Source organism: Erinaceus europaeus, chromosome 7 (assembly GCF_950295315.1).
Source record: "Erinaceus europaeus chromosome 7, mEriEur2.1, whole genome shotgun sequence".
In the NCBI taxonomy this organism is placed as follows: Eukaryota; Metazoa; Chordata; class Mammalia; order Eulipotyphla; family Erinaceidae; genus Erinaceus; species Erinaceus europaeus.
The window spans coordinates 5,405,201-5,421,489 of record NC_080168.1 but is presented as its reverse complement, the minus strand read 5'-3'; the positions used below and the strand labels follow the sequence as shown (position 1 = coordinate 5,421,489).

General features: G+C 44.2%; 1 protein-coding gene across 1 annotated transcript in view; it reads right to left on the bottom strand.

The window, feature by feature from the left end:
• Nucleotides 1–6,033: 6,033 nt before the first annotated feature.
• MOGAT1 (monoacylglycerol O-acyltransferase 1) overlaps nt 6,034–16,289 on the bottom strand; it is a 33,004-nt gene continuing 22,748 nt past the window's right edge. The window contains exon 6 of the mRNA XM_007521131.3: nt 6,034–6,257. Coding sequence (XP_007521193.1) covers nt 6,103–6,257 — 155 coding nt within the window. The 3' untranslated portion in view covers nt 6,034–6,102. The remainder of the gene's footprint in view (nt 6,258–16,289) is intronic.

The following is a 16,289-nucleotide window of genomic DNA, read 5'->3' as shown; positions in this document are numbered from 1 at the left end:
ACCTTTTTGGTTTTAAGCTTTGTTTGTCTGCCTTTTATATGGCACTACGGAATGAACCCAAGACCTCATATATATGCAATATTCCCTGGGGATAATTCTTTTTTAAAATTTTTTTCCTTTATTGAGGGATTAATATTTTACAGTCGACAGTAAATACAATAGTTTGTACATACGTAACACTTCTCAGTTTTCCACATAACAATACAGCCCCCACTAGGTCCTCTGCCATCACATTCCAGGACCTGTACTCTCCCCCTCAACCCCATACCCCAGAGTCTTTTACTTTTGTGCAATACACCAACTCCAGTTTAGGTTCTATTTGTGTTTTCTCTTTTGATCTTGTTTTTCAACTTCTGCCTGAGGGTGAGATCATCCCATATTTATCCTTCTGTTTCTGACTTATCTCACTTAACATGATTTCTTCAAGCTGCATCCAAGATGGGCTGAAAACGGTGAAGTCACCATTTTCAGTAGCTGAGTCGTATTCCATTGTGTATATAGACCACAGTTTGCTCAGCCACTCATCTGTTGTTGGACACCTGGGTTGCTTCCAAGTTTTGGCTGTTATAAATTGTGCTGCTAAGAACATATGTGTACACAGATCTTTTTGGATGGGTGTGTTGGGTTCCTTAGGCTATATCCCCAGGAGAGGAATTACAGGGTCATAGGGCAGGTCCTTTTCTAAGGGCTAATTCTTTAATTCTGTATATCTGGCAAATGTATGACTAACTTGCTTCATAGCACGCCTTTACTGAGATGTGATCCCTGTACCACACGGGTCTCGCTTGCAATGTGGTATTGAGGGGACTTCAGTCTATTTAGAGTTGTATATTCAAGCCGCTGCTCTAATTTCAGATGTTGTTCAACACCCCGAAGAGACCCCATATCCACTGCCGCAGCGATTCTCTTGATTCCCAATGTATACAATTTTCTGCCTATTTAATATTATTATTTATTTCCTTTTGTTGCCCTTTTTTTTGTTGTTGTTGTTGTAGTTATTGATGTCATCGTTGTTGGATAGGACAGAGAGAAATGGAGAGAGGAGGGGAAGACAGAGAGGGGGAGAGAAAGACAGACACCTGCAGACCTGCTTCACTGCCTGTGAAGCAACTTCCCTGAAGGTGGGGAGTCGGGGGCTCAAACCGGGATCCTTACGCCAGTCCCTGTGCTTTGTGCCACGTGCGCTTAACTCACTGCATTACTGCACGACTCCCCTAATATTGTTATTATTACTACATTTCTGAATCTGAGGTTTTGCTCTTATTCAAATGCTGCGAGGCCATGGTTGTCTCCTGAATGGGGTCACCCTGTTGTCCCCTTCTCCCTCTACACCCTGCATACCTGAACTTCTAGCTAGCTGGCCCTTTCTGCTCTGTGTGTTCCCATCCGGAGCACTGAAAGTGCACCCCAGCCTGAGAGTTCACGATGCTCATAACTGGGCCACCATTCCCAGGCTCATACTTTTAGCCTTACTAAGAAGCGGTAAGAGAGGAGGACTGTTTCCTCCCATTCAGGCAACAGATCACACTCACACAGAGATGGCTTGGGCATAAAACATGTTTATTGGTCATAATTTCTTCACAAATGGAGTGCTTTCAAAAAGCATGCAGTAACACATACAACATAGAAAAACAGAAATATTTGCCACCCCGAGTGGATTTTGAGCAAGTAGTAAACAAAGTTGTTTAGGACATAGTTTAGGACAACATTGGGGAGGGAGCCTTATAGGCAAGGTTCTTTTGGCTTGCTTTTGATATTTTATTATTTACTTACTTATTTATTTATTTATTTATTTATTTATTTATTTATTTATTGGGGATAGAGACAGAGTGCAACTGAGAGGGAAGGTAGAGGGAGAGAGGGAGAATAAGACCTGTAGCACTGTTTCACTGTTGATGAAGCTCCCCCCCGACCCTGGCACATGGGGCCCAGGGACCTGAAATATTTGTTCTCCTGTTTTTATTTAAAGAATGAAATGATTTGGGGGGGTCAGGTGATGGTGCACCTGGTTGAGCGCACACGTTACAATGCACAAGGACCCAGTTTTGAGCCCTGGGTCCCTGCGTACAGGGGGAAAGCTTCATGTGTGGTGAAGTAGTGTTGCAGGTATCTCTCTCTTCCTCTCTATCTCCCTCTTCCCTCTCGATTTCTGTCTCTAACTAAAAAATAAAAATAGCTTTAAAAAAATCTTCAAGAATGAAATGTTTGTATAGTCACACAATGACTAAAGCTTGTGGTGACATTGGGAAAACAGTAGTGGAGTGTGTGTGTGTGTGTGTGTGTTTAATGTGGCCCCAGGGCTTCAGGAATACAAATTGTTTTCACCCCACCAGGCCTTTGTTGTTGCTGTTCCTTGTTGGTCTGCTTCTAAATTCTGCTTCTAAGACCCCTTCTGTTTCATTGGTTTAATCCCCCCTGCTTAACACTGTATTCTATTTACACAACCACTGTTAACTAAGCACCACCCTGCCTCCAGGGCATTGGTTTAATCCTCACTGTTTTGCACTCTTTTTCCTTCTCCCCAACCCCTATCCTACTTACATCCTCTTTGGACCTGACACTTCCGCCTCAGGATATATAAAGACAGGATTGTGATTAGAGATAGCTTAGACTGCGCTGCGTTCCACATGAATGAAGACTGAACTGCGTACCACTCAGCCATGAGTCCCTGGTCGTCTCTCTCTCCCGCCCGCAAAGCTAGCCTGGCAGTTCCTGATGAGAGACAGAGAGAGAGAGAGAGAGAGAAGGGGGGGTGGTGGTGGTCCAGGAGGCAGCATAGTGGATAAAGCATTGAACTCTCAAGCATGAGGTCCTGAGTTCAATCCCCAGCAGCACATGAACCAGAGTGATGTCTGGTTCTTTCTCTCTCTCTCTCTCCTCCTATCTTTTTCACTAATAAATAAATAAAACCTTTAGAAAAAAGTAAAGAGATAGGGATGAAAGACACCACAGTACTGCTCCACCATCGATGGTGCTCCCATGTGGACCAGGATCCGACTCGACTGGCTGAGCTATCCCCCACATCTCAGAGCCTGTGTTTGTGTAACAACTATGTGAACTCGCCCCACGACTTAGACTCACAGAACCACGTAAGGGTCGCAGAGGAAAAGGAAAAGGCACAGAAGAAGCCTGCTGCTGTCCCTAGATGTCCTGAGCCTGAGTGAAAAAGAAGGCTGAGTGGTCTGGGAGGTGGAGCAGTGGATAAAGCACTGGGTTCTCAAGCATGAGGTCTTGAGTTCAATCCCCAGCAGCACATGTACCAGATTGATGTCTGGTTCTTTTTTTTTTTTTTTTTAAATTTATTTATTTTGTTTTTGAGAGAGATGAAGAGAAAGAGACAGAGAGAAACACCAGAGCACTGCTCAGCTCTGGCTTATGGTGGTGTGGGGGATTGAACCTGGGATTTTGGAGCCTCACGCATGAGAATCTCTTTGAATAACCAATATGCTATCTCCCCCACCCCTTGGCTGGTTCTTTCTCTCTCTCCTCCTATCTTTCTCATAAATAAATAAATTCTTTTAAAAAAAGAAAACTTTAGCCCCCAGCTCCCCACCTACAGGGGAGTCGCTTCACAGGCAGTGAAGCAGGTCTGCAGGTGTCTGTCTTTCTCTCCCCCTCTCTGTCTTCCCCTCCTCTCTCCATTTCTCTCTGTCCTATCCAACAACAACATCAATAACAACAACAAGTACAACAAAAATTTTAAAAAACGGCAACAAAATGGAAAATAAATAAAATTTATATTAAAATAAAATGGAGTGGTCTGGGAGGTGGCACAGTGGATAAACCATCAGACTCTCAAGCATGAGGTCCTGAATTCAATCACCCACAGCACATGTACCAGAGTGATGTCTGGTTCTTTCTCTCTCTCCTCCTATCTTTCTCATGAATAAATAAATAAAATCTTTAAAAAGAAAAGAAAAAGAAGACCGAGCAGATACCCAGAAGTTGAAGGAGTATTCAAAAGAGGTGCCCACAGAGTAGGAAAGACTTGGGTGGTGAAGTGAGGTGCTTTGCTTCCCTAGGTGAAGTTGCACCCCCACAAGGCAGGGCCTGGGCTCCAGCTAGAAAGCCCTAAAATGGCAGGCCGGGCTAGACATGTAATTGGAGACAAATCCCAAAGCCAGGACAGATTTCTCTGTATTCTCAAGAGATCCCAAGAGCCCTCAGAAGCAGTCTCTAGGAGGTAGGACAGATGAGAAGAAAAAGCTGTGACAACAGTCTGGATGAGACTAGCGCCAGAAGGAACATGGCATGAGGGACGATGAGTGTGAGGTGTCACTGTCACGGCCACTGAGTAAGGGAACTGTACCACCGGCTCTAAGGAGCACGGCGTCACAGAAGACGGACCCTGCCATGTTCTGTCACTCACCCTGGCCATATGGTTTTAGCCTGCTGCCCTAATACGCAAGGCTAAGCCCCTTTGGGACAAGCTTGACCTTGGTGCAGGGCACGTCCCCCAAAATAGCTCTTGCAGAAGGAAAAAAAGCTAACAACACAGTGTACTGCTCTCAAAAAAAAAACAATGTGCGGGGGCTGGGTGGTAGCGCAGTGGGTTAAGTGCACATGGCGCAAAGTGGAAGGACCGACTGGTGTAAGGATCCCAGTTTGAGCCCCAGCTCCCCACCTACAGACAGGGGTCCACTTCAGAAGCGGTGAAACAGGTCTGTGGTGTCCTTGCGCTTCATACTTCATGTGCTTAAGCAGGTGCACCACTGCCTGGCTCCAAACCATCTTAAAAGTAAAAGTATTCAGGAGTTGGGCGGTAGTGCAGTAGGTTAAGCGCAGGTGGCACCAAGCGCTAGGACCGGCATAAGGATCCCGGTTTGAGCCCCCGGCTCCCTACCTGCAGGGGAGTCACTTCACAGGTGGTGAAGCAGGTCTGCAGGTGTCTGTCTTTTTCTTCCCCTCTCTGATTTCCCCTCCTCTCTCCATTTCTCTGTGTCCTATCCAACAACGACATCAGTAACTACAACAATAATAATAAAACAACAAGGGCAACAAAAGGGAATAGATAAATAAATAAATACTAAAAAAAAGTATAAGTATTCACTAAAAAAAGAGATATATATAGAGAGAAACAGAGTCAGAAAGTGGAAAAGACCAAAGTTTCCTTTAACGCTGTGGGGGCCAGGCTCGAACCTGGGTCACGAACATGATGAAGCAACACACTATCCAAATGTGCCACTTCACCAGCCCAAGGTCAGTTCTGTGACAAGCTGTCTCTTGAACATTCCAGATAAGCTTATTGACAGCTGTGACACTTAGTAAAGACAGCACCTAAAAGCAGTGTATTTGGTAAATTTATTTTTAAAGCTGTCATTTTTGTGCATGCACATGAATAATGTTAAGCCTTTTCTTGCCCTGGAAAAGGATTTCTTCTTCCTATTATGAAAACTCTGATTTTATAAAGTTTTTTTTAATGTTTTTTAATTTATTTATTTATTTTCCTTTTTGTTGCCCTTGTTGTTTTTCATTGTTGTTGTAGTTATTATTGTTGTTGTTACTGATGTTGTCATTGTTGGATAGGACAGAGAGAAATGGAGAGAGGAGGGGAAGACAGAGAAGGGGAGAGAAAGACAGACACCTGCAGACCTGCTTCACCACTAGTGAAGCGACTCCCCTGCAGGTGGGGAGCCGGGGGCTCGAACCGGGATCCTTACACCTCTCCTTGTGATTTGTGCCTCGTGCGCTTAACCCGCTGCGCTACCGCCCGAATCCCGATTTTATAAAGTTTTTTTGTTTGTTTTGTTTCACCAGTGTGCTGCTCAGCTCTGGCTTATGGTGGTGCTGGGTATTGAACCTGGGCCTTTGAAACCTTGGACATTAAAATCTGTTTTGCATAAATATCAAGCTATCTCCCCACCCCAATTTCACCTTTGCAAGAGAAGCTGGCTCAGGGCTTATAGTCATCCCCAAGCTCATCCTATGATCGGTCACCCACTGTATTTTTTAATAATATCAGGAGAATAATATCAACGTCCCTCAACATAAATAATACTTTTCAGTTGCAAAATCTGATTCCACAGCAAATAGTTAACGTTGAAAATATTTATTCTTCCAATGGCACCTCCTGTCACCCTCCATCTGCCTCCTAAGGGTGCCCTATTTAAAAATGAGGGTTTCGTGTTCTGCAATACCATACTTCCCTTTGTGCTCCTCAAATAAATTCCTCAGCTCCTCCAGATAGGTCTGATGCAACTCTTCAATCTGCTCTGGGGTCGGGTGTGGAGTCTGAAGAACCGGGATTGGGCGGCCGACTGCAACAGCAATTTTAAAAAAAGAGTGAGAAAGAGAGAGAAAGAAAAACAGGGAATGCATTCTCTAACAGAAACCCAAACCACTCCACCACAGACCACTGCGTGAGATGGACAGCTCTGGGACGGCCTGCCAATGAGAAAACTGCCTTGCCTGTGAGTTCCCACCCCTTTTCATCTCACTGGCTGCCCTCAGAGGTCACCCCATCCCACTTCATAACAAGTAAAGAACTCTCCCTTTTCGGCAGACACTGGACTGTCAGTACCCTGGTGGTTTTCACTCTGTCAAACGGACCACTGTGCTGGCTGCAGCTGTGAGGTCAGGACATAGCTGTGCCCACGTCACCGGTATTCATTCTCTCTGTGACAACCCACTGCCAGACCACAGTGGTCTATTATGGCTGATGGAGAATGCTGGAAGCAAGAGGCATTTTCTTGCTACTCTCCTATAAACAGACAGACATTTAAAATAGGCATCAACAAATGATATAGTCATATTCCCTTTTTAAAAATAGTTTTATTCAGTTTGGATAAAGACAGAGAGAAGTTGAAAGGGAAAAAGGGAGACAGAGAAGAAGAGAAAGAGTGAGAGGGAGAGAGAGATACCTGCAGCATTATTTCACTACTTGTGAAGCTTCTCTCCGGCAGGTGGGGGGGTCAAGAACCCAGGTCTTGGGAGTCGGGTGGTAGCGCAGCGGGTTAAGCACAGGTGGTGCAAAGTGCAAGGACCAGCGTTAAGGATCCCAGTTCGAGCCCCCAGCTCCCCACCTGCAGGGGGAGCTGCTTCACAATTGGTGAAGCAGGTCTACAGGTGTCTTTCTCTCTCCCTCTCTGTCTTCCCTTCCTCTCTTCATTTCTCTCTGTCCTATCCAACAATGACAACAACAATAAAACAACAAGGGCAACAAAAGGGAATCAATAAATATTTTTTTAAAAAAGAACTCAGGTCTTTGTACACCCTAATGTGGACACCCAACCAGGTGCACCACCACTTAGACCCAATGAATACTTTTTCACAGATAAATAACTATACTATTAGTAGAAAACACATATTAGTAGGAAAACCTCAAAATAAAGTCATTGAGTGAGGGCCAGGTAGGTGGCAAAAGACGAGCACCAAACTTATATGCTTGAGGTCTCAAGTTCGATTCCCAGCATCAGTATGCTGGAGTCATCTCCCACTCATTAGTAAACATATAAATAATTTATTTTAATTTTTTATACTTATTTATTTATTTTCCCTTTAGTTGCCCTTTTTATGGTTGTAGTTATTATTGCTGTTGTTATTGATGTTGTTGTTGTTAGGACAGAGAGAAATGGAGAGAGGAGGGGAAGACAGAGAGAGGAGAGAAAGACAGACACCTGCAGACCTGTTTCACCGCCTGTGAAGCGACTCCCCTGCAGGTGGGGAGCCGGGGGCTCAAACTGGGATCCTTATGCCGGTCTTTGCGCTTCACGCCATGTGTGCTTAACCTGCTGTGCTACCGCCCAACTCCCATAAAATTTTATTTTAGGAGTCTGGGCGGTGATATAGCCAGTTGAGTGCACATGTTACTATGCACAACGGCCAGGGTTCAAGCCCCCACTTTCCACCTGCAGTGGGGAGCTTCAGGAAACAGGGCTGCTGGTGTCCCTCTTCTTCTCCCACTCTCTCTCCCCAGTCCTATTAAGTAAAAAGAAAAGGAAAAATGGCCACTTAGAGTGGTGGATTCACTGTGCATGCACTGAATCCCAGCAATAAGCCTGGTGGTAATGAAATAGCATTAATATAAGGACATTATTATTATTTACCAGTGCACTGCTCAGCTCTGGCTTATGGTAATGCTGGGGATTGAACCTGGGATCTTTGGTGCCTCAGACATTAAAGTCTTCTACATAAAAACTACGCTATTGGGAGTTGGGCAGTAGCACAGGTGGCTGAAAGAGCCAAGGACCAGCATAAGGATCCCGGTTCAAGCGCCCAGCTCCCCACCTGCAGGGGAGTTGCTTCACAAGCGGTGAAGCAGGTCTGCAGGTGTCTCTCTTTCTTTCCCCCTCTCTGTCTTCCCCTCCACTCTCCATTTCTCTCTGTCCTTTCTAGCAACAACGAAGTCAATAACAATAACTACAATAATAAAACAAGGGCAACAAAAGGGAATAAATAATTTTTTTTAAAAAAAGAACTACGCTATTTCCTCAGTCCATATATAAAAGCTTAAGCGATTGGAAAATTATTAAGTAAACCATGAAACATTTGTTCAATCGAACCGTAGGCAATAACTTTTTTATAAACATGAAAGAATGGAAAAATGATATTTTAGTTGTGTACACACACTCAAAGCATAAAAAAAGTAAATTGTAAACTAATACTGCATGACTCCATTTCTGGAAAAAAGGAATCCTATTCCAAGGTGTATTTTAGGCCCTTTATTTATTTTAAGTAGTCTGCAGAGAAAGTCTGTTAATCGTCACTACTGGGGAAGAAAGTGTAGGCGGGGGAATCGTCACATTATCTGTATTGAAGAGGTCTTCTAAAGATTTTATTTATTTATTTAATTTATTTGTTTATTTATTTATTTATGAGAAAGATAGGAGGAGGAGAAAGAGAAAGAACCAGACATCACTCTGGTACATGTGCTGTCTGGGATTGAACTCGGGACCTCATACTTGAGGGTCCAATGATTTATCCACTGTACCACCTCCCAGACCACTGAATAGATTTTTTTTTTTTCTATCCACAGAAAGTTTTCTCTGGCCTGCACAATTTTAAATGAGCCATTGAATTTTTTTAAAGACATCATCTTTTTTTTTTAAATATTTATTTCCTTCGGGTGCCTTATTGTTGTAGTTATTACTGTTGTTGTTACTGATGTCTTTGTTGTTAGGACAGAGAGAAATGGAGAGAGGAGGGGAAGACAGAGAGAGGAGAGAAAGATAGACACCTGCAGACCTGTTTCACCGCCTGTGAAGTGACTCCCCTGCAGGTGGGGAGCTGGGGGCTCAAACTGGGATCCTTATGCCGGTCCTTGCGCTTCATGCCATGTGTGCTTAACCTGCTGTGCTACCACCCAACTCCCATAAAATTTTATTTTAGGAATCTGGGCGGTGATATAGCCAGTCCTTGCACTTGGCTTGAGCCATTGAATTTTTAACCTGGCAACTTCTGCGCACACGTTAACACGTGTGTACATGCATGCATAGCAACTTTATTTCTTTTGTCTCCAATTTTCAGAGAATACAGGTACACGTGGCTTTGACACCAGGTCTCCTAGATCCTCTCTTCCGACTCCCTGCGCCCCCCGCTGGCCTCATACTGCTACTGACGCGCATAACTGCAACACTACAAGATCTTCAGCCAAATTAGTTTCACCATTAGTTTGGGCATGAAGTCAAGATACAGGGAAGACGGTGGAACAGATTGGTTCTAGTGCAGTTTGTACGAGATTTTCTTTAGCGCAATGAATTCCTAAGGCTGGACTTATGTCAACCACAAGTGGTTATTTAAGAGGGGAAAAAAAACCAACAAAATGTTGCACCACAGAAGAGGTGATGGATGATGATGTCAGTATGGGGAGACAGAGGGGCACAGAGATGTGACAGGCACAGACAGACACACACACACACACACACACACACACACACACACACATACAATCTAGTCTGTGATCAGTCAGCATACTGGACTGGCATATACAAGCACCCTGAGCTAGTGAATATTGTGGATGCACATTAAATTTACACAGGTGGCGCAAAGCGCAAGGATCCTGGTTCGAGCCCCCGGCTCCCCACCTGCAGAGGAGTCGCTTCACAGGCGGTGAAGCAGGTCTACAGGTGTCTGTCTTTCTCTCCCCTTCTCTGTCTTCCCCTCCTCTCTCCATTTCTCTCTGTCCTATCTAACAATGAAGAAAGACATCAATAACAACAATAACTACAAAAACAATAAAAAAACAAGAGCAACAAAAAAGGGAAAATATTTTACATTTAAAAAATAATAAAGGAAGAGAGAGAAATAAAGGATTGTATACACACTGCACTGTTAAAATTCAGAAACTGGGAGTCGGGCAGCAGCGCAACGAGTTAAGCACACGTGGCGCAAAGCACAAGGTCAGGTTAGGATCCCGGTTTGAGCCCTCCCGCTTCCCACCTGCAGGGGAGTCACTTCACAGGTGGTGAAGCAGGTGAAGTAGGTGTCTCTCTGTCTCTCTTCTTCTCTATCTCCCCCTTCTCTCTCAGTTTCTCTCTGTCTCTATCCAATAACAAAAAAAAAAAAAATTCAGAAACTACCAGGCCTTTTTTTTTATCTCACTTTTTTTTACATAGAAGCTACTAGGTCTTTACCTAGCTACAGACACAGAAAGCTCATGTGTGATTTTTCTCAGAGCCTTAAGGCCACGTTTATATGAGGTGATCAATCATTAGTCCTTTGTATTGGATTGTCTGGAAAGTTATGACATAGTTTTCATGTTTTTCTTTTTTAATTTTTATTAGTGATTTAATAGTAATTAACAAGATTGTAAATTGGTACAATTCCACACAGTTCCCACCACCAGAGTTCTGTGTCCCATCCCCTCCACTGGAAGCTTCCCTATTCTTTATCCCTCTGGGACTATGGACCAAAATTCTTTATGGGGTGCAAAAGGTGGAAAGGTCTGGCTTCTACAGTTGCTTCTCTGCTGGACATTTCTATGCTTTTCTAGGCAAAAATGTATCATGACTTTTCTTTTTTTTATTTAAGATTTTTAAAATTTATTTATTAATGAGAAACATAGGAGGAGAAAGAGCCAGACATCACTCTGGTACATGTGCTGCCGGGGATTGAACTCAGGACCTCATGCTTGAGAGTCCGATGCTTTATCCACTGCGCCACCTCCCGGACCACACCTTTTTTTATTTCTTTATTATTATTTTTTTTTATTTTCCCTTTTGTTGCCCTTGTAGTTATTATTGTTGATGTCATCGTTGTTGACTAGGACAAAGAGAAATGAAGGAAGGAAAGACAGAGAGGGGGAGAGAAAGAGAGACACCTGCAGACCTGCTTCACCATTCATGAAGCAAGCCCTGTGCAGGTGGGGAGCCAGGGCTCGAACCGGGATCCTTAGTTCTGTCCTTGTGCTTTGCGCTACCTGCGCTTAACTCTCTGCGCTACCACCCGACTCCCGTATCATTTTTCTAACAACCCAATAATTCACCGTTAAGAACTAGGAAAGCATCTTGCTGTCAGATGTGGCTGGAAAGATGGACTAGGAGGAAGCTAACAGAGTGAGTTATGGGTTATGGAGCTGGTGGTGAGCATGAGCACCAGCGATGAAGCTAGTTGGCCCCAGCATATGCACAGAGTCTGGGAGAGAAAGGGAAGAACTGGAGAATGAATGGGAAAACTGCTCCCCAGCTCTAAGTTGTGCTACTTGGAGGGTGGGGGGGAGCAGACTATTTCAGATGAACCTGAGAAACCCATGTGCCAGTCAGCTAACAAACGTGTTGGTTTACAGATAAAGCTTCGTGGTCCGGGAGGTGGCGCAGTGGATAAAGCGTAGGACTCTCATGCATGAGGTCCTGAGTTTGATTCCCGGCAGTACATGTGCCAGAGTGACATCTGGTTCTTCCTCTCTCTCCTCCTAGCCCTCTCATTAATAAATAAATTAAAAATAAATATATGTAAATAAAAAGGGGAGACAGCACTTCTATTTTCCTGCTAAAATTATCCCAAGAGGAGAGGTCAAGTGCAATTCTTCTTTTTTTAAAAAAATTTATTTATTTATTTATTTTCCTTTTTTTTGTCCTTGTTGTTTTTTATTATTGTTGTTATTGATGTCATCGTTGTTAGGACAGAGAGAAATGGAGAGAGGAGGGGAAGACAGAGAAGGGGAGAGAAAGATAGATACCCGCAGACCTGCTTCACCGCCTGTGAAGCGACTTCCCTGCAGGTGGGGATCCAGGGCTGGAACCAGGATCCTTACCCCCGTCCTTGAGCTTCGCGCCATGTGCGCTTAACCCGCTGCACTACCACCCGACTCCCGTCAAGTGCAATTCTAAGGTCAGGAGTGGGGAGAGCATAGAGAGACATTGTGGTCCAAGTCCAGAGTTCTGTCTCTACTTTGGTTTAACTGGGCCTGTGGATCCTGCATTCTCGAATGTGACTTTACTTTTAAACTTTATTTTTATGGCAGAAAGGGAAAAAGGAGACAGAGACCAGAGCACTGTTTTGTTCTGGCAGATGGTGATGCTAAGGGTCAAACCTGGAACCTCTGGGCCCCAGGAATTAGGGTAAGTCTGACTCTCTGTGAACTGTCCCAGCTTGTTTCAGTTCTGTTCACCTTTCACCTTTTTTTTTTTTTTTTTGCCTCCAGGGTTATGGCTGGGGCTTGGTGCCTGCACTACGAATCGACTGCTTCTGGAGGTCATTTTTTTCATTTTATTAGGTAGGACAGAGAAATTGAGAGAGGAGGAGGAAGATAGAGAGGAAGAGAAGACAGCTGCAGCCCTGTGGTGGACCCTCTGCATGTGGGGAGGGAGGACTCCAACCCGGGTTCTTACACTTCATAGTATGTGCGCTTAGCCGGCTGCACCACCCAACCCCTGTTCACTTCTTAGTAATGATTTCACTAATTTTTTTTTTTTGCCTCCAGAGTTATTGCTGGGGCTCAGTGCCTGCACTACGAATCCACTGCTCCTGGAGGCCATCCCCCCCCATTTTGTTGCCCTTGTTGTTGTATTTGTTGTTATTGGACATATAGAAATCGAGAGAGGAGGGGAAGACAACGAGGAGGAGAGAAAGACAGACACCTGTAGACTCGCATCACCTCTTGTGAGGCAACCACCCCCCTGCAGGTAGGAAGCCAGGGGGCTCGAACTGGGATCCTTACGCTGCTCCTTGAGCTTGGTGCCATGTGCACTTAACCTGCTGCGCTACAGCCCGGACCCCAATGATTTCACTAAATTTCAGGTAGTTCTTCCAGAGAGCTCAAACATATCCAAATATGTGCTGAATTCATCACTATGAAACTTTTTCCTTTTTTTAAAAAAAAGATTTATTATTTATTCATTTGCTAGTACAGAGAGAAGTTGAGAGGGGCAAGGGAGAGAGAAAGAGACATCTGCAGCCCTAGACCTCCAACTTTTCTCCCCTTTAAAGTGTGAGGCAGTTTTTGGCTAGAGAGACAGCATAATGTTTCTGCAAAGTATTTTCGTTCTTTTTTTATTTATTTGTTTTCCCTTTAGTTGCCCTTGTAGTTTTTTATTATAGTTGTAGTTATTGTTGTTGTTATTGAGGTCGACGTTGTTAGATAGGACAGAGAAATGGAGAGAGGAGGGGACAGAGAGGGGGAGAGAAAGACAGACACCTGCAGACCTGCTTCACCACCTGTGAAGTGACTTCCCTGCAGGTAGGGAGCCGGGGGCTCGAACCAGGATCCTTAAGTCGGTCCTTGTGCTTTGCGCCATGTGCGCTTAATCCGCTGCACTACCGTCCGATCCCCTGCAAAGCATTTTCATGCCCGAGGCTCTGAGACCCCAGGTTCAATCCCCAGCACCTCCATAAGCCAAAATTGATCAGTGTTCTAGTCTCACTCTCTCTCAATCTACATCTCTCTTTTATTAAAAGAATAAAGGAATAAGGTATTTAAAGATAAAATGTGATGAAGTCATAGCTAGCTTCCTTTTATTTATATATACAGAAATCTAGACCTGAAACTTGGTAAACACACACACCACCACCACCACCACCAGAGGAATCCAGTATTCCTACCACTTATTACCAAACTGACCCCAAACTAAATGAGAGAGTAACAACCTTTTCCCAAAAGCATCTTAGGGATAAAGACTGGAGTTAAAAAAACAAAAACAAAATAACTTACAAATCTGAAAAGGTTCCCCAAACCTGTAACAGGTCAGAATTCTCTCTCTCCAAAAGGAGAGGCTAACTATAAAAAAGAAGAAAAAAAAAATTCTTAACATAAAGCTAAATTAGCCATAAATTGTCTTCTTACAACACAAAGGAGGGGGCAGCTGCAGCAGGCTGTTCTGAGAACTGTAGCTCTTTGCCTGGAACATTCGTCTACTTGTGGCAGAGGCAGGAATCCTGGCTTTTGTGTTTATGTTTCACTGCTTTTTATAGCTGGCACTGAGACTCAGAACAAGTTTCTCTGCCTGTGCCATGTCCACATGCGGACTGTCTGAACAGAAGACAGTCAAGACCCCAACAGCTTCAAGGAAGCTCTTTCTACCTCCAAGAATATTATGTGAATACTATCTCAAAGAGAGTGAACTAACTTTTTAAAAAATATTTATTTATTCCCTTTTGTTGCCCTTGTTATTTTATTTTTATTATTGTTATTGATGTTGTTGATAGGACAGAGAGAAATGGAGAGAGGAGGGTAAGACAGAGAGGAGGAGAGAAAGACAGACACCTGCAGACCTGCTTCACCGCTTGTCAAGCGACTCCCCTGTAGGTGGGGAGCCGGGGGCTGGAACCGGGATCCTTATGCCGGTCCTTGCACATTGCGCCACCTGTGCTTAACCTGCTGCACTGCTGCCAGATTCCCAAGAGTGAACTTTCTAAAAGATAGCTAACCTTCACTGTCTAAAAGAAGACAGTTAGAGGGGCTGGGCCTGGAAAAAAAAAAAAACTCCCACCAGAGACAACTCACATCTCCACACCTGAGCTGTGTAGTCTAATCACCCAACATCCTTCAAATCCCTCAGTGAGACACACCCTTCCCGCCACCTCCTCTTCCTCAAGTCTCAGCTGTTCAGCTTGCATTTGGGTTTCAAATCTTTGGGATCTCCTGAGCTCTAAATTTAGCAATAATTTTTTTTTCTCTTATGAGTTGTCCTTTACAGCAGAGGAAGGTCTCAGTCATGAGCCTAGAAGGGGAAAGAACATTTTGGTTTCCCGCCCCTACGCCAGCATGCCTACCTGCTCCATTTTCTAGTCCCACTCAACAACCTGGGGCCTTACACAACAACAGCCTTGCACTATCTTCTTTTTAGGAACAAATGCTTGTTCAACAATTTGTTTGGCTTTGTATGTTAACTCTCTTTTCAACCACCAGGTTCCAGATGCCAGCAGGATGCCGACCAGACTTCCCTGGACAGACAACCCACTACAGAAAGAGAGAGACAGGCTGAGAGTATGGATCAACCTGTTAATGCCCATGTTCAGTGGGGAAGCAATTACAGAAGCCAGACCTTCCACCTTCTGCATCCCATAATGATCTTGGGTCCACACTCCCAGAGGGATAAAGAATAGGAAAGCTATCAGGGGAGGAGGGGATACAGAGTTCTGGTGGTGGGAATTGTGTGAAGTTATACCCCTCTTATCTATGTTTTTGTCAATGTTTCTTTTTTTTTTCCCTCCAGGGTTATTGTTGGGCTGGGTGCCTGCCCCATGAATCCACAACTCCTGGAGGCCATTTTCCCCCCTTTTGTTGCCCTTGTTGTTATAGCCTCATTGTGGTTATTATTATTGCCATTGTTGATGTTGTTCGTTGTTGGATAGGACAGAGAGAAATGGAGAGAGGAGGGGAAGACAGAGAGGGGGAGAGAAAGACAGACACCCGCAGACCTGCTTCACCACCTGTGAAGCGACTCCCTTGCAGGTGGGAGCGGTCCTTGCGCTTTGCGCCACATGCGCTTAACCCACTGCGTCACTGCCTGACACCCCAATGTTCCTTTTTTATAAATAATAAAAAAAGAACAAATGCTGGAGGGTTGGGTGGTAGCACACCTGGTGAAGTGCATGTATTACCATGCACAAAGACCAGTTCAAGCTCCTCCTCCCCACCTGTAGAGGGAAGCTTCATGAGTGGTGAAGCAGTGCTGTATTTCTCTCTCTCTCTCTCTCTCTCTTTCTCTGTCTCGATCCAAAATAAATAAATAAATATTTAAAAAATAAACCAAATTTTAATTTTTGTTTTGAAACCTGACAGATTACTTTTGTCCTCCAAAGTCTTCAAACCAATTTCATTCATTCATTCATTCATTCATTCACTCACTCACTCATGCACTCATTCATTCATTTCTTTACTTCAGGCAACAGTGATTAATTTTTTTATATAT